We start from the raw sequence: 16,257 nt of genomic DNA, 5'->3' as shown, positions 1-16,257 counted from the left end.
TAGTTTTTATCAGATTTGGCGATTTTTCGGCAATTATTTAAAAAGATATTTTTCTGCCCCCACCTCTCTCTTCTCGTTTCCTCAATACAGTGTGTTAAACTGGTTGATGCTGTCGCTCAGGTCCCTAGGGTCCTATTTATTCTCCGCCCCACACCCCCCGTACTTTAGATAGATGGCTTCCATTTCCGTCTTCAGATTTGCTGATTCTTCTATAGTGTCTGATCTGCTGTAAAGCCTGGCCAGTGAAATCTTCACTATAAATATTGTATTTTTCATTCTCTAGCAATTCCATGTGGTTCTTTTCATACCTTCCATCTCTCTCCTTGTTGTGTTTATACTTTACTCTAAATCCTTCAGTGTATTTATAATACCTGTTTTAAAGTCCTTACCTGCCAATTCCGTCATGTCTGGGTCTGTTTTTATTTTCCTGTTAGTTGTGAGTTGTAAGTGGTGGCATTTTCAGATGGCTAGTATTTTTTGGAAGGATGCCATATATTTAGAATGGCACAGTGCTGGGTGGATTTTATGATCTTCCACTAAAAGAATGGTGATGTTTGTTTTGGCAGGCAGTTAAATTACTTGTGGATCAGACTTACTGGGCAGGTCTAGGGATACTTTAGCCTTTAATAAGGCTAAAATATGGCATTCTGGGGGGTCTGCTGAATGCCCCAGGTGCTTGGCATGGTTTTTCTCCTCAAACTGGGTAAAATTCAGATATCTTATTCTGTCCTTGGTGAATGCTAGGGCTTGTTCAGCTTATGATTTCCTGGTAGTTCTTTGCCTGACCTCAGTTTTATCAGCGAATGTGCATGTAAGTACCTTGTCTAAGACTCTGCGATACAACTAAGCAGATGTCTGCAGGTCTCTCTCTGTGTAGAACTCTCGTCCCTGGTCCTCTGCCTGTACAAAGTCCAGCTGCCTTAGCCTTGTCAAACTCCCTTCCTACCTCCTCAATTTAGCAAGGCTGCTGTTCTGCTTGGGATCCTCCCCAGCCCTGTACCACGTGCTGTAAATTACCTCCAAGTAGAAAGAGCGTAGGGCTCAGCCTGCTTGTGCCTCCACCTCAGGGATAATGGTCCTAACGGCCTGTTGTTCTTATGTCTGAAAACAGTTGGTTCATATACTTGGCTCATTTTCTCGTTGTTTATGAGTAGATGGCAAGTTCCGTACCATTTGGGTGAAAGGGGAAGTAGCCGCTCATCCTTCTGTGAGTGTACCAGTTATTTGTCACACCAACAGGCCCTTACACATATGTCCACTCTGCCTGGGATGCACTCCTGCCATTCCATCTAGTGGATTCCTGTTCATTCCTGAAGGCTCACAATAAGTGTCATCTTTCTAAGATTTTTTTTCTCTTTCCTTCCAATTAATTGCTCACTTGCTAAGTTATCAAATCACTTGATATATAACTTCACACTCATGTGTATTTATGCATACATATTCCGAAAATTATCTTTCGTCTTTCTCTTCCCAACTAAAACTTATAATTTATCTTCCTTGGCCTAGCACATAGCACAGGGCCTCTAACGTATTTGATTGATATTTGTTGAATTTGAATAGTGAGGGAGTAAAGATCCAAACTGGGCCTCTACATGGGATAGAAATGGAAATGCTGGTTTAGGTAGAAAAAGGAGTGTCTGGTGCCTAAGTCTGGAAGCTGTGATCCAGCTAAGGTGCAAGCAGCCAGGGAAAGTCAGTTACACTTAGCTTCTAAACATCGTTTATATGGCTCTGAATAATGTTGACAAAGAGATACTTACAGCTTTCTGAGGACCACTAACTAGAAAATTGAAATTCACTGTTCTTAATGTTTTGTGTAAAAATCGTTTTGGTGGCAAATTTTTGGAAAAGCCCTTGAGTTAATTGTTTTGTAAAAGATATTTAGGTAAAAAGTTAAATGAATTCGTTTGTTTGTAATTTTGAAGTTGTGGAAAATAAGCACTGCTGGAGTAAAGTGTACTGTAATAAAGCTGTGGAAGTCTTGCTGTAGTGAAAGGGAGACATAGCAAAACTGCTGCTCGAGGACACACACACAGGTGTGAAGCACCTTCCTTCCCACGCAAACTTCTGTGTGAAGGAAGGTGCTTTGTGCGAAGTAGTTGTTAATATTCTTGTGTTTTCTGTTACCATACTTGACAGATGCTTTTAACATCTCAAGTTGTTCCTTAGTAAAATTTTACTTGGTTCCATTAGTTAATATGACAGTTAAATGGGTCAGGCTTAAATGTAAGTAGGATGAGATGGTACGGTGGTCGTACGTTGTACCGAGAGGGTATGTTAAGTCTTACTGATCGCTCAAGGCTGGCTTTTACAGTTTTTTTTATTACAATAGCCTGCATTTGAAGTACATCCTGGAAAATCTTTAGAAAACTGGTTTTGCGCTTCACATTTTGTGCTTATGTGAACTGCTTACATTCTTGGGAAAACAGAGAGGAAAACCCTTTTGTTAAAGGGAGAATGGGTAAACATCATAGTGGAAAGGACTAATAATAAATTGTTCTTAAACTTTAGGTGAAGAAATCCTTGTATTTATGTAAATTGACCGCTATTGAATTTTATTGTGGGTGGTGGTTTTGAGCTGAGAGGCCCAGAGGACAGTAAATTGAGAGACTGTGGCGAACTTCTGCAACCAAAATGCATTTGTCTGTCTCAGCTGAGGAAAGCAGGCAGTTGTGAGTGTAGCCTTCACGTGCAGGGGACTCCGTGGACTGTACATCGCATCCTGGCGCATCTCTAGCTGCTGCGGCCGAGTGCACTCAGCGCGTGCTACCTGCCTGCCCAGCGTACAGCACTGCCGGGCTGTCACTAACTTACTGCCTGCTTCTGTCCTCAACGCTCACCCTTTCCTTCCTCATGCGTTACGCATCACTTCAGCCTTGCCGGAATGTGTGATGGCCATTTTACAGTTAATTACATAAACATTGTTTTGATGCTTTCATGTATGCTTTTCTCATACTGTAATTAAAATATAATTGTCAGTTGTATAGGTTTAACCAGATGAAAATTTGAATCAGCCAGCGAGTTATTTTCTTTCACTCTCACCACCTACAGCTTTTCAGCTAAACTTAAATAGGTTCTTAGCTGACTTTGGTGAAAATTTTTGTTTCCTTTTATAGACAGAATTTGGAAAGTAAGATTGCCCTAACAAAAAAAAAGGCAGGAAAGAACTAAATTATCTTATGAAAAGGAAACGAATGAGTAGCTTTTGTTTGACAGTAGCATGGCTGTTCGGAGATGCGTATTTCACATTAATTTTTATAACAACTTCATGGAAGCAATCCAGTCTTTTTTTAAAAAAAAAAACATAAAGGAAAATTTGAGATAGGACATGAGCTGTCAGTTATGGTAAGAACAAATTGTTAAAATATGGAATTTCTGCTGAAGGAAAAGAAAAATTGTAAATGATTTGTTTCTTTTATTGGCAAAATTATTCAGAGGAAAAAAAAAAACTGAGGTGCTTTGGCCAGAGGGTGGAAGAAAGTTTAAGTTCCTACCGCTCTTTTGGTGAGCCTAGGTCATATCTACTGAAATTTCAAAAGCACATTCCTTTCACACCAGCAGTTTCATCCCAGTATCTACGTTGAAGACTACTTACTGACACAGGCGCTGACAGGAACCTTCACACACCTTCGCATCACAGCATTCTTTATAATCATGAATAATTAGGGGGGGAAAAAAAAACCTAAATGTCCTTCAAAGGGGAATGGCTAAATAAACTATGGTTTTTCTATTCACAAGTTTGCAGGAATTAAAAATTCTGAGGTAGGACTTCTCTGGTGGCACAGTGGTTAAGAATCCACCTGCCAATGCAGGGGACATGGGTTGGATCCCTGGTCTGGGAAGATCCCACATGCCCCAGAGCAACTAAGCCCACTAGCCACAACTACTGAACCCATGCGCTGCAACTACTGAAGCCCGTGCCTCCTAGGGCCCCGCGTGCCGCAACTACTGAGCCCACGTGCTGCAACTACTGAAGCCCATGCGCCTAGAGCCCGTGCTCCGTGACAAGAGAAGCCACCACAACGAAGAATAGCCCCTGCTCGCCTCATCTAGAGAAAGCCTGCCTGCAGCAATGAAGATCCAAGTCAGCCAAAAAATTTAAAAAATAAAAGATAAAAATTATGAGATAGATATAAAACCATCATGGAAAAGACTCTTAAGGCATGTTTAAGTAATTAAAAAAGTAATAGAACAGTATCAGAATGTTGCCATTTATATGTATTTAAAAATCCAGAAAACTAATATTTTTGTATGCATTTAAATATATTTTAAAAATCTGGAAGGTTGGGGTACACCTGAGTGATAACAGAACTTACTTCTAAATGTAGCTCTGGACTGGGGGAAGGGTCTTCAATGGAGGGTATTTGCTTTATTTGCATTTTTTACAAAAACAATATTTTTATGTATTCTGTAACTAAAAATTCTTGAGAATTTTTTTACTTGAAAGTGTGTTAATATATTTTACTACTAAGGTTTAGTTCTTGAAGTTCTGAAGCTGATGTTTTTATTTAGCTTTGGAAATGCTTATCTGAGCTTCAATTTTTACTTAAAAATATTGGATTTCAGCATATAGGTGGACGAAAGTTTACACACATTCACATTATAGTCTATGTAAATAAAGATACCTACTGTGTCTAAATATTAAGAACACAAAGGCTATTTTTAATGAGTCCTCTTCCTTTCTATTGAAAATGTGCTTCTCATCTTCTCTAGTGCTGCTGGGGGTGAAATCTTTGACCAGTGTGTTGCAGACAGAGAAGAAGCCTTTAAGGAAAAAGATGTTCAGAGACTCATGCGGCAGATTTTAGAAGGTGTTCGCTTTTTACACGCTCATGACGTAGTTCATCTTGATTTGAAGGTAAGAGCTGAATTACTTTACAGTTTTGAGGTTGCTGGAGAATGACACTCTAGATGCGAGATATCTCACAGTGGTTTCCTCCAATATTTGTCGGGTTTGTGTGTTTTATTAGGTAACAAGGATATAAGAATTGAGTCATAACTTGTATCCTCTAGCCAGTTTTATCAGGGAGAGAATGCACATGTGCATACATAGAAAGATAAATAATAATACATTGCCCCGGAAATGGAGCTTCGAGGGTATTGCTGTGGTAGGTGAAGGCTTCCTGGTGGAGACAGGGCTTGAGCTAGACCTTTCCAAAAAGTTAGGATTTAGATAGGTAGAGAAGAATAGGAGAAAGTTAACTCAAAAGAGTTAGGAATACTTGTGATGTGTTTGGACAAAAATAAATGGAAAAGTTCCTTTGGAATTGAAAGGTGACGTAGGAGATATTGAAAGTTGAGAAAAGGCCAGATTCCTGGGGTTCACATGTCATGGAGTGATAGGTGACTTTTGAGCAGAAATATTTGAAAAGCAGTGTTGTGGAAAATTAGGCAGGCAGCAATAAATAAAATAAATTAGGGAATGAAAGCAATCAGAGGCAGGTAGATTTTTAATTTGAAATTGTCAAAGAAGGAAGGGGAGGAAGGAGGAGAGAAAATACAAAGGGTGGTATCAGTCACCATCCTTTCAAGTGACGCGGACGCCAGCTGAAAGCAGGGTAATCGAAAGAGGAACTTTCATTGGCTAAAACGTCCAGGGTAATTCTGGCTGCAGTTACAGCACTATTCATTCATCCAGGTATTGCCAGCACTTGGTTTTTCTTCAGTTCTCAGCTCTACCTCCTCCAAATGGCAATAAAATGGTGGTGAGTTAGATGCAACCGTTTTTTACCCTCACAACTGCCCTGAGACTCAGCAGGAAAGAGCTGCTCTCAGGTCACTGGCTCATTCAGAAGTCCTGAGACCCACTCAAACCAGCTTAGATCAACCCAGAAAGAATTGGTGCACTGGTCCAGGGTGCAGGGCTTTGACGGCCAGGCCAGTGCCATCGGTGTCATATGCACCCACCGAGAGGGGTCAAGCCCTGCTCCCAGCCCAGCGTTGATGTGGACTGAGAGTGGGGAAGGGATGGGTTCTCAGACCAGTTTCATTTCTCAAAGACTAGAGAATGGGCGCTCAGGGGACAAACAGTAAATGTCCATCGCAGGTATTCAGAGCATATTCCTTCAGGCAGCTGAGGAGAAAAGCGTCTAAGACCTCTGTTGGTTTTCCCATGGTTGCTTCCCTGTCAAGTCCAGGTGGGGCTTTGTGGAAGTGAGACAGTCCTCTAGCACAGAACACACCCCAGTGACTCCAGCGTCTTATCAGCCTTGTCAGCCAGAGGGGAGGGGGTGAGGAAGGAGGGTACCCTGACAGGGCCGAACCCCCGGACCCAAAACCACTTTCCTCTCCTGAGCTTCTGCGGCCTCGTCTCACTCACCTGCCCATCCACCCTGACCCCTGCCGTCGTAAGCTTCCAGCAGAAAGGAGATGCTTTCGGCAGTGGCTCTCCAGCTTTGACCCGGGTCAGGGTCACCTGAGAGGCTTGTTAAAACAAATTGCTGGGCCCCAGCAAGTTTCACATTCAGGGCAGGGCCAGGTGATGCCAGTCCTGCGGATGCAGGTGCCACTCAGCTGCTGCTGGATGGCACACTCTGTGACACCTCATACACACCATACTGTACACGTACCGTACTGTACACGTAGCGTGCTGTACACGTACCATGCTGTATACATACCGTGCTGTATACATGGCAGTGTTTAATCCCTTTTGCACGAAGGAACGCTCTCGAGGAGTGTGTGGTGTATATAACCAGGAAGTGACTCCATAAGTAAACTTGATCAAATTCCATTTGAAATTAGGTGGAAAGGTAATAGGTTATCCTTCAAATGCTAGTTTCCTACAGAAAAATACAGGGGAAAGGAAATTATATGGAAACCTTCTTGTTCTTTTCTGCAAGGTGCTAATATTTCATTTTGTTAACAGTTCTTTTTTTCTCCGGGACACTGATTTCTTAGTGTAGTGTCTAAAGTGGGCGGTTACAGCACGGTGCCATTTTTTGAAGGCAGGTGTGGACATTTGTGCACCCACGAGTAGTCCCAGGAGGCTGATGCTGCAGTGGCCTTAGGGATCACCTAGGTGAAACCCTCAGAGCATGCGCAAGGGAGCTGGGGCTTTGTTTTGTCCCTTTAGCACATCGTATGCATTAGAAATTCAAAGATCCTGGGTGCGGGACACAGCCACCGTGCTTCGCTCAGGAACACTTGCCAGGAAGAGATGGTCTCTGCAGTCCAGACTTCAGTGGACTCAGACTTTAAGAAGCCTCAGGGCATCCCTGGTGGCGCAGTGGTTGAGAGTCCACCTGCCGATGCAGGGGGCACGGGTTCGTGCCCCGGTCCGGGAAGATTCCACGTGCCGCGGAGCGGCTGGGCCCGTGAGCCATGGCCACTGAGCCTGCGCGTCCGGAGCCTGTGCTCCGCAGCGGGAGAGGCCACAGCAGTGAGAGGCCCGCGTACCGCAAAAAAAAAAAAAAAAAAAAAAAGCCTCAGTTAGTACCAGCCGTGAGGAAAATGTCCCCAAAGTAATATCTGTGCTAAGCCTTCTCTCATGTTTGGTTTTACACACTTAACTTTGTAAAATCATACATTTATTTCTATGACGTTTTGCTAGTTTTATGATGTAAAAACGACCTCCAGGAACAGAACACCAATTTAAATAATATCACATCTATAGGAAATGAGCTTTCAATTTATGGCAGCTCCACCTACGACGTTATTCAGAAAAGGAGCTAATTAGGTAGCGAGTCAGACGGGTTGCCAACACCACGTGTCATGCGTCTTTGATGTTACTTGAAAGCAGTCAAGAGTGAATATTAAGTTCTTGAATACCAGGTTCGACTGTGTATTTACACAGTGAAATTATATCCCTGTCTCCCTAATACACTCAGTATAAATCATATCCTTTCTCCCCAGTGCACTCAGTGTAGAATTCTTTCCAGCTTTAATAGAGGCTTTGATGATGGGCCTTTGATGTTGGAAACAGGACTTTCCATGTTTCCTAGACCCAGAAGAGCTAGAGGACAAGGTGGCCTGGAAGGTTCTCAGCCTGTCTTCTGCCCTCACACTCTGCACACGTGCAGTCAGACTTGTTTCTCAGTGAACTCTGGAGGGGAAAGGTTGGAGATGGGGTTGGAAAGGCAGCAGTGCAGACGGGAATGATTTCTATCAAAAGGTCATTTCCAAGTTGATTTCCATGTCCCCCGTGAGTCTGGACAAAGAGAGTCTGCTGTCCTGCATCTTTTAACAACCGTCTGCCCAGTGATGATTTGTTTATAATGCTGACTCTCAGTCTCTATCAGAGCCTGAAAGACGAAGCTATAGAGCTAAATGTGTTTTCTTACGTTTTAATTCTGTGAAAAGTGATAACCCTGGTATATATGGGAGCTTTGAGTCAGTAGACCATTTATTCCCCCTTATGGTGAAAATGGGCAGTTCTCATCCCAGAGACAGAAGTTAGTTAGAATAACTATTATAGTTGCCTCTTTGAAAAGTGGTAATTGACAGAACGGGAAATACACTACTCACTCCGGTCGACCCCGAACGGTCAGTTTGCCAAAAGACTGATTCGCTGAAGACTCTCAGCCAGATGCAGGCAGGCCTCAGAGATGTGGCGGGTTTGCTTCCAGACACCACAGTAGAGTGAATATCGCAGTAAAGCGAGTCACACCATCTTTCCCAGTGCCAAGGTCACTGATCACAGGTCAGCACAACAAATATAATGAAAAAGCCTGAAATACTGTGAGGATTACCAAAATGTGACACAGAGACTCAAAGTGAGCAAATGCTGTTTGAAAAACGGCGCCAAGGCTTGCTCGACGCAGGGTTGCCTCAGACCTTCAATTGGTAAAAAACGAAATAGCTGTGAAATGCAGTAAAACGAGGCAGGCCTGTATCTTCAGCTGAACATGGGAAGCTCTTTAAGGAGTAGCAGATGCAGATGTTGGGATGTTTATGCATCTACGAAAATTGAAGACACTGAAGTGTGTGTGATTAAGGGAGAGCCCATTCCTTTGCACGTAAATCATGGCAGGACTGACAAGTCTCAGTAACAGCAACTCTGCCAGAGTCAGGACAAGCTCAAGGCTCGAAACCATCTCAGTAATTTGCTGAGCTAGTCACGGGTGTAATGGCCTGCTTTTACATCAGTCAAGGGGAGGACTGACCAAAAGGGGCACAAAAAAATCCAGTCTTAAAATCCAAGGCTGTTTGTGTTCAGATGGTCTTGTACTGGTCAGATCTTCCAGCAGTTCTGTACTAGGTATTCAGTCATTAAACCCGTCCACCCTGTGATATGTATAATGGGAAGCAGAGGAGCAGACTAGGAATTAGAAGCTGGAACTTTCCCATCTGAGATTAAGTTGATCACTGATAGTTTAAGCATCAATGTTTTACTTGAAAGAGGGGTAACATGTAACATTTCTAAACAGTTTCCCAAATTTATTTAGACAGGATTATTAACCTATTTCTATACTCTGACCTGGGTTTTAGTGCATAAAAAGTCAATTTACTTGAACTTTCGTGGGCTGATAAAATGTTCCTTAAAATGCTGTCCATGGTACCTGAAGCCTTATTGAGCAGATTAGCCTCAAGTCTACAATGATCTCATCCAGTGGTGATTGCTCAGTAAATGGTAGATTATGTACAGAAGTGAAGCTACCCAGATAAATAAAAGGATTCCCCCACGAAGCTGAGAAATAAGATTTTAGGAGCACTCCTCTACTCCCACTTGTCTATTTGGGGACAGGTTGTATGTTTCCCACTTATTCCACTCTCATTACCTCTCTGTGGCCCTTGTATTTTTCTCTTTTTACCACTTGGGATGCGTGCATCTTAAATAGAACTAAGTATTGAGCCGCAGCCTCTGTCATGAACTGGATTCCACAGAGAGGAGGTCTAACTAAGCTGTAAATGTAAAGGTACTTATCTTTCTTTTAGCACATGTTTTCAGAAACTGATGGATATTTTCAGAAATGACGGAGATTATAGTCTTATATTTTATTTAGAGGAGTACGGTCTACTTTAAAAACGTACCTGTAGTCAAACCAGGGCACAGTTGGACGAGAGGACATAATAAACGTTAACTGTGAAGTTCCGAAAGCTGTGATTTTATGAGACGTGTGTTTTTTCTAGCAATCTCTCTTTCAAGGGTTTAACGTCTCTCACTTTGGCAGATTATGGATGCTGTGACTAAGCCTTGATTTCAAATACTAAGGTAACATTTTAAGAATTTGGTCACACTACTACAGAATTTACTACGTTACCACCAAACCAACTAGCTGTTGCGTAATAACTAAAGAAAGCATTTCCCATGGAAGGTAAAGAGTAAACACAATGTAAGGGAAAGATGTTTAATCTACTTTAAGGGAACAAATACTATTTAAAAACATTCCCAGAATGAGCAGGTCTTGTTAATCACAAATGAACCTTAAAAAGATCTGGTAATTAGCAGTATTTCTCTTGGCGTTTTTGATGTACTGGGAAAGGCAAAACACGTGCAGTGATGAATGTCTATTCAGAGCCAGACTCCTCTCATCTAATTTGCCTGAATAATGATGTTTGATTGTACTGTAGTATATCATTCATGTAATACAACTAAAATTGCCTTGAGAAGTCTGGGGCCTCACGATCGTGATGTTACATAGGATTTTTTCCTGAAGAAATAGCTAGAAGCTAAGTAAAAAAGAGAATGTTGGCTTTATAAGGAAGTTTATGTTACCAGAACCTCTACAGTTAGTTTGTCATTGAAAAGAGACATTGATTCTAACGCTGATCAGTTGAGCTTCTCAGTCTTGGGTGGGGGGCACTCTATCTGGTTTGGGTATCTGTAACCGTTGAGCACGCGTCTGCAGTGGAAGCTTCTACAGTGACAGCAACTTGTTGTTTTGGTCTTTCATTCAGTTTTAAGTTTTTACTGTAGCCAGAACTGTCTGTGATTTACAAGAAAAAGACAAAACAGGTTTTTATACAAAATTAGAGATGATACTGAGCCACAGTGTGGTTGTTTCACTGTAGGCAGAAAAGTCTTAGTTATTTTGATGAATTTGTTTTCAAAACAAACTATCATTCCATAATTGCATAGTGGTAGTAAATTAGGACAGTGGGTAAGAGACACTAAGAATTCCCTGACCGTTTCTTGGGGTGTCATTGCATCTTTTTTTTCTCTTAAGGAGTTTAACGTTGCACCATCAACCCAGTGCCACTGGCCACGTGGTGCTTTAGAGCACTTGGAACGTGGCTCGTCTGAACTAGGTTGTGCTCAGAGTGTGAAATCCACACCATTTCAGAGTGTGAAATCCAGAGACTTAGTATGAAAAAAAGCAAACTATCTCAATAATTTTCCCTATTAATTACATGTTGAAGGTATAACCTTTTAGATATACTGAGTTAAATAAATACATTTAATTTCACCTGTTCCATTTTACTTTTTGTAATATGGCTACTAGGAAACTTTAAATTACCTTTCCATAGGCCAGCACTGGCTTCAAGGGTATCAGAAGATATTTAAGTCAAAACCACCGGTACTAGATCTCTTAGCCTTTCCATTTGTTTTTCAGCCTATTGTAAGCTAGCTTTTTCTCCCACCATTTTACTAAAAGTTCCTTTCTTTGAGTTCGCTCATGGTCATCGTTCTTCCCCTTGTCCCGTCTGATGGCGCTCTTCTCCCGGTTTCCTGCTCTAATGTTACACCTGGGTTCTCGCTCGCGGACCAGTGTCTCTTCTCTTTCCTGACTCCTGGTGTTTACCCCGAAACGTAGTTATCAGCCATCCTTCCTCTCGGCCCACTTCTCTTCTTGCGGTACACTCTTCTTCTCATTTGCTTCCATGCTTTTAGCCTTTCCTGTGTGCCACAGGCCCCCAAAGCCGTGTCCTTGGCCTTGCTGTCTCTCCAGGCTGAATTTCCAGCTGTCCTGGCTGGTCCTGGGAAAGCTGAAGCGATGGTCCTCTCTGCGGACCCCGTGTGTCAGTCAGCGAACGACACCGTGCCCTCTTCCTGCCCCCACATGGCATCAGTCATGACGGCCTGTGGATTTTGCCTCTGTTACGTGTAAAATTTCTTTCCTTTCATTCCATGCTTCATCATATCTTCCTCACTCTGTCTCTCTCCCCCTAGAGACTTTTAAAAACAGGCTAAAGGCACGTTTTTCAGAAGGCTGTTTCCAGCTGCGTGGTTGTATTTGACAGTCCCTTGCACATCGTGCTGTGTGCTGGCTCCCCTGTGTACTTTGGCCTGCGGTCTTGCCTTTCCCTGGAATGTCCTCTGTCCCTCCCCTTGCTCTGCCTTCTGCCAGGCACTCCTGAATGGCCCACAAAGCCCTGCAAGTCCTGTCCCCCAACCCCATTTCCTTCCAACCTCACACCTGTCCCTCACCTCTGTGCGCGTCTTCAGCTCGCAGTTCTTCCCTCTGCCACCCCCAACCCCGATAGGCTCCGCCATGACTGGCTCCTTCCTAACACTGGTTTGCCCTCAAGTACGCCGCCTCCGGGAAGCCTTCCCTGACTGCCCTGGAAGTGGCATCCGCACACACACATACCCGATGGGCACTCTCTCGCTCCTTCCCCCACTCTGAGTTCTCTGTAGAGCTTAAAACAACCTGAGGTGGTATTATTTATTTGTACTGTTTTGACCCTGTTGGAATATAAGTCTCCAAAGGAACGGAGGACTTGTTTTCTGCCATTTCCTCAGGTCACAGCTCACTAGGCAGTCAGTAAAACTTTGCGGAATAAGTGGTGAAATCCTTTTTCCCTGTCAGGGCTGCTGCCCTACCTCCTCAGGAACCCTCCAAGGCAGAATCATTCCGTCTTGTTCATTTCTTGCCTGAGTGCTTTGTCAGCTGCAGCTCCTGAGCTAGTTGAGCCCGACAGGCCCATCTGTCTTCTGAGTATGAACTCGGGACAGTAGGGCCTTGGCATTACTCATAGTTATGGTACCACCTGTCCTGACACAAAATAGAGACCCTTTAAGGGTTTCTTTGTAGTTAGTCACCTTTCCTCTTCTCACTTACTGGGCGAGTAGCAGTGCGGGCCTGCCGGGTGCTGGGCCCTGAGCCCAGTGATGTCACCATGGCCAGGACTGTGGCTCCTGTTCCCACTGAGCTGTAGCCTCTTCCCCTCTGTTTCTGAATCCAGACTGAGATAAACCTACAAGCCTCTTCATAATAGAAAAGAGTAGGCCGGATGGCTGGCTCGACAGTAAGACCCGTGTCAAAGAGAGGGCCCCCCTGTACCTCAGCATCCTCTGTCATAGGGCAGCCCTTCACGTTGCTGCTTCCCTGCCGTGTTAGGTCTTCTCGCCAAGTTGACAGTAGGCAGAGCAGAACAGAGAAGAGCGTCCCAGGTGGCGGGGGTACGATGACAGACATCAAAGGGGAGAGGTTAGGTGAAGAGTTGGTTGAAGGGACCTGAGCCAGAGAGAGAGGCTGGGAGTCCAGAGGGGCAGGTGGTCGTCGGCCTTGGGTGCAGGTGGTGGAGGTGTGGGGTGGGAGTGGGGCAAGGAGAGGGGGAGCCTCCAGATCAGGCGCTGGGGGCCCAGCAGTTAGCGGGCGGGTCACAGGAGACGGGCCAACAGCAGCAGCCGGGGAGTTAGCAGGAGAACCAGGACAGTGTTCTGTTCTGGAAGCCGAGAGAAAAGGAGCTGGTGAACAGGGAGGGAGCAGCAATGTGAAGCGCCACTGAGACGGCGCAGGTGCTCAGAGGAGAGCCCTGAGGGCGCCCTTGGCTTGGACCGACCTGGGTGGCGACGAGAAGACGGAAGCCGGAGGCCGGATGGAGCGGTTGCGTGGAAGTGGCAGGAGAGGACCGTGAACATCACTGCCACCCTCTAGAGAACCGCGCGGCGGAGGAGACCGAAACGCCTGTTAACAGAACAACGTGTTTTGTACGAGACGCCGGGGAGGCGAGAGGGGCCGGGGGAGGGGAGGGCAGAGAGAGCTTCGCAGAGGAGACGCCACCCTGTGCCGGAGGGAGCCGTGAGGATAAATTTGCCAGGCCACCGGGGAGGGGCCTTCCCGAGCAGAGGCCTGAGGTGTGGGCCGTGGGTCTTGTTGAGGGACTACAGCCCGACTGATTTGGAGCGCAGACTCCCCGCAGAATGGTGACAGGAGAGTCATCTAGAAAGGGAGGGAGGGGCCGGAGCACGGAACATTCTGGACGCTCTAGTGAAGTACTTATACTTTATTGGTGCCAGTGTCCTCAGTTCACCTTTGGAAGTACTCTTAACGGCCAAAGACAGTAAGCGCCGACCCATTCTGAAGCGCGCATAAGCCTCTTTCAAATCTCATATTTTATTTTAAAAATTGGGATGAATTTTACATTCTAGTCCGTGATGTATCAGCTTGACTTTTTATGCAAAGATGTCCTAGTTATTTTCAGCTGAGCAAAAATGACTCCAGGAGTGCGAAGCTCATTGGTCCTCTGGGTGGCGCTTACCACCGCCGTGTACATCCAACCCGCCCCGTCCCCACTGGCGTGTGTCTCTTGGCGAAGAACAGCCAGAGGACCACAGGGAGAGTATTACGATCAGACTTAACGATATGGGAAGGTTGTCGTACGTGGAGGATGGGTTGAAGGTGGGGAAACTACAGACGGGGGTGGGTAATGAAATCCCAGATTTCATGCAGTGGGAATACTGAGATTTAGGAAATAGAATTTGCATGACTGGTGGCTTCACTAGATGTGAAAGTGGTGGAAAATGAAGGGTACAGAGAACTTTAGGACGATTCCCCAGTGTCTGACTTGAGCACTGAGGCTGGGAATACAGAAGAGAGCAGTGGGTTTGGTGCCCGAGGTGTGTATTGCATCGAAGGCCTTGCCAGGCGAAAGGATCCGATTTTAATTGGCGCTGTGGGTCCGGAGAGGGCTTAGGGTAGAAGTGATCAGCATGGAAGTGGTGGCTAAAGCTTTGATAGTAGATGAAATTGCTGATAGATAGAACGCAGAGTGTCAGGAGAAGAGGGCCAGCCAGCAAGAGATCTTGGGCAACACCACTGTTTAAAAGCAGAGCAAAGAAAACAGTCGTGAGAAAAATGGAGAGGGAGGAATAGATCCAAGAGGGAATATAAGGACGACCAGTAGTTCCAAATCGTCCCGCCGTCAGTGCCTGCAGGAGCCCCACTGGACTTGGTGGGCCTTCGATTATTAAAGACATGGTGACCTTAGTGAGAGCAGGTCGAGTACAGGGGGCAAATCCCGATGCAACTGGATTGAGATGACCTCGCTTTCAAGAAGTTGAGCTTTGAGGGAGTGAGTGTGTTGGCTAGAAAGAGATGCAGGGTCATGGGGGGAGGATTTTTTTTTTAAGTGGTTTGGTTTGGTTTTTAAGATGGGAATAGATGCACAGTTACATGCTGACGAAGAGCCGGTATAAGGGAAGAGATGCTACGAGGCCTGCTGCCTTACACACAGGAAGTACGCTGTAAAAACAGCTGTCTGACAAATGACTGTCTACTGTTAAATGTCTCGCTCTCAGTTCCACAGGTGAAATTTGTATGTTTTATGGGCTACCCGCTCTTTATGCTCTTCATATGCAATCACGGTTTATTAATTTGGGGGGTGTCATTTTGTAGCCCCAGAATATTCTGCTGACAAGTGACTCTCCACTGGGTGACATTAAGATTGTTGATTTTGGTCTTTCACGAGTACTGAAGAACGGTGAAGAGCTCCGGGAGATTATGGGCACTCCTGAGTACGTGGGTGAGTATTCCCGAGAGTTGCGTGTTTTGTGTTTGGGGTCAGGCATCCCCCTCACTGGGGAACCCACATGTGGCGTGATGAGTGGTGGGGCCTGCCGTCCAGTGTGGTGAAATTCTACCATCAGAGATCCCTTCCTTTGTATTAAGTTAAAAAATGGAAAACTTTAAAGAGTAAGGTACCAAATTGGCGGTCCCTTTCCTGGAGGGCTAAGAGAAGCCGAAGGGATTTGCTTCTACAAGGAACAGGAGAGGATGTCAGGTTATCTGAGGGTGGAAGGATATTTAACAAGCAAGGCGCTTTCAAGAACTGCAAGTTGGTAGAATAAACACTGTGAAAGTCATTGCAAGCCCTGTGATTGCACAGATGTGGGAAACAGAGGGCATTCTGCTGGGTTGATGCAGGGCTGACAGCTTCTGGCAGAAAGAAAAAGAGAGCAGCCGAAGTGATGAACCATGGCTTCTCGGTTTGGTAGAAAAAGTGGTAAACTATGACTTTTTGGATAGACTGGAAGGAAAATGGAGCATAAAAGAATTAGTGGTTGGATAAGGTTAAAGAAAAAGAGAGATTTCTGTAGAAGAGCAAAGCAGTAAAATAATTTAAAGGTGTGACCGGGGATTACAGTTTTATCAT

At 44.8% G+C, this 16,257-nt stretch overlaps 1 protein-coding gene across 1 annotated transcript in view; it reads left to right on the top strand.

Moving 5' to 3' along the window:
- Positions 1-16,257, top strand: part of STK17A (serine/threonine kinase 17a) — a 37,273-nt gene that overhangs the window by 17,076 nt on the left and 3,940 nt on the right. Inside the window, exons 3-4 of the mRNA XM_065883825.1 lie at positions 4,714-4,858; positions 15,501-15,627. Coding sequence (XP_065739897.1) covers positions 4,714-4,858; positions 15,501-15,627 — 272 coding nt within the window. The remainder of the gene's footprint in view (positions 1-4,713; positions 4,859-15,500; positions 15,628-16,257) is intronic.

Source organism: Phocoena phocoena, chromosome 9 (assembly GCF_963924675.1).
Source record: "Phocoena phocoena chromosome 9, mPhoPho1.1, whole genome shotgun sequence".
Classification (NCBI taxonomy): Eukaryota; Metazoa; Chordata; class Mammalia; order Artiodactyla; family Phocoenidae; genus Phocoena; species Phocoena phocoena.
Note: the sequence above shows the minus strand (reverse complement) of the source record. Positions and strands in the feature narration are given on the sequence as shown.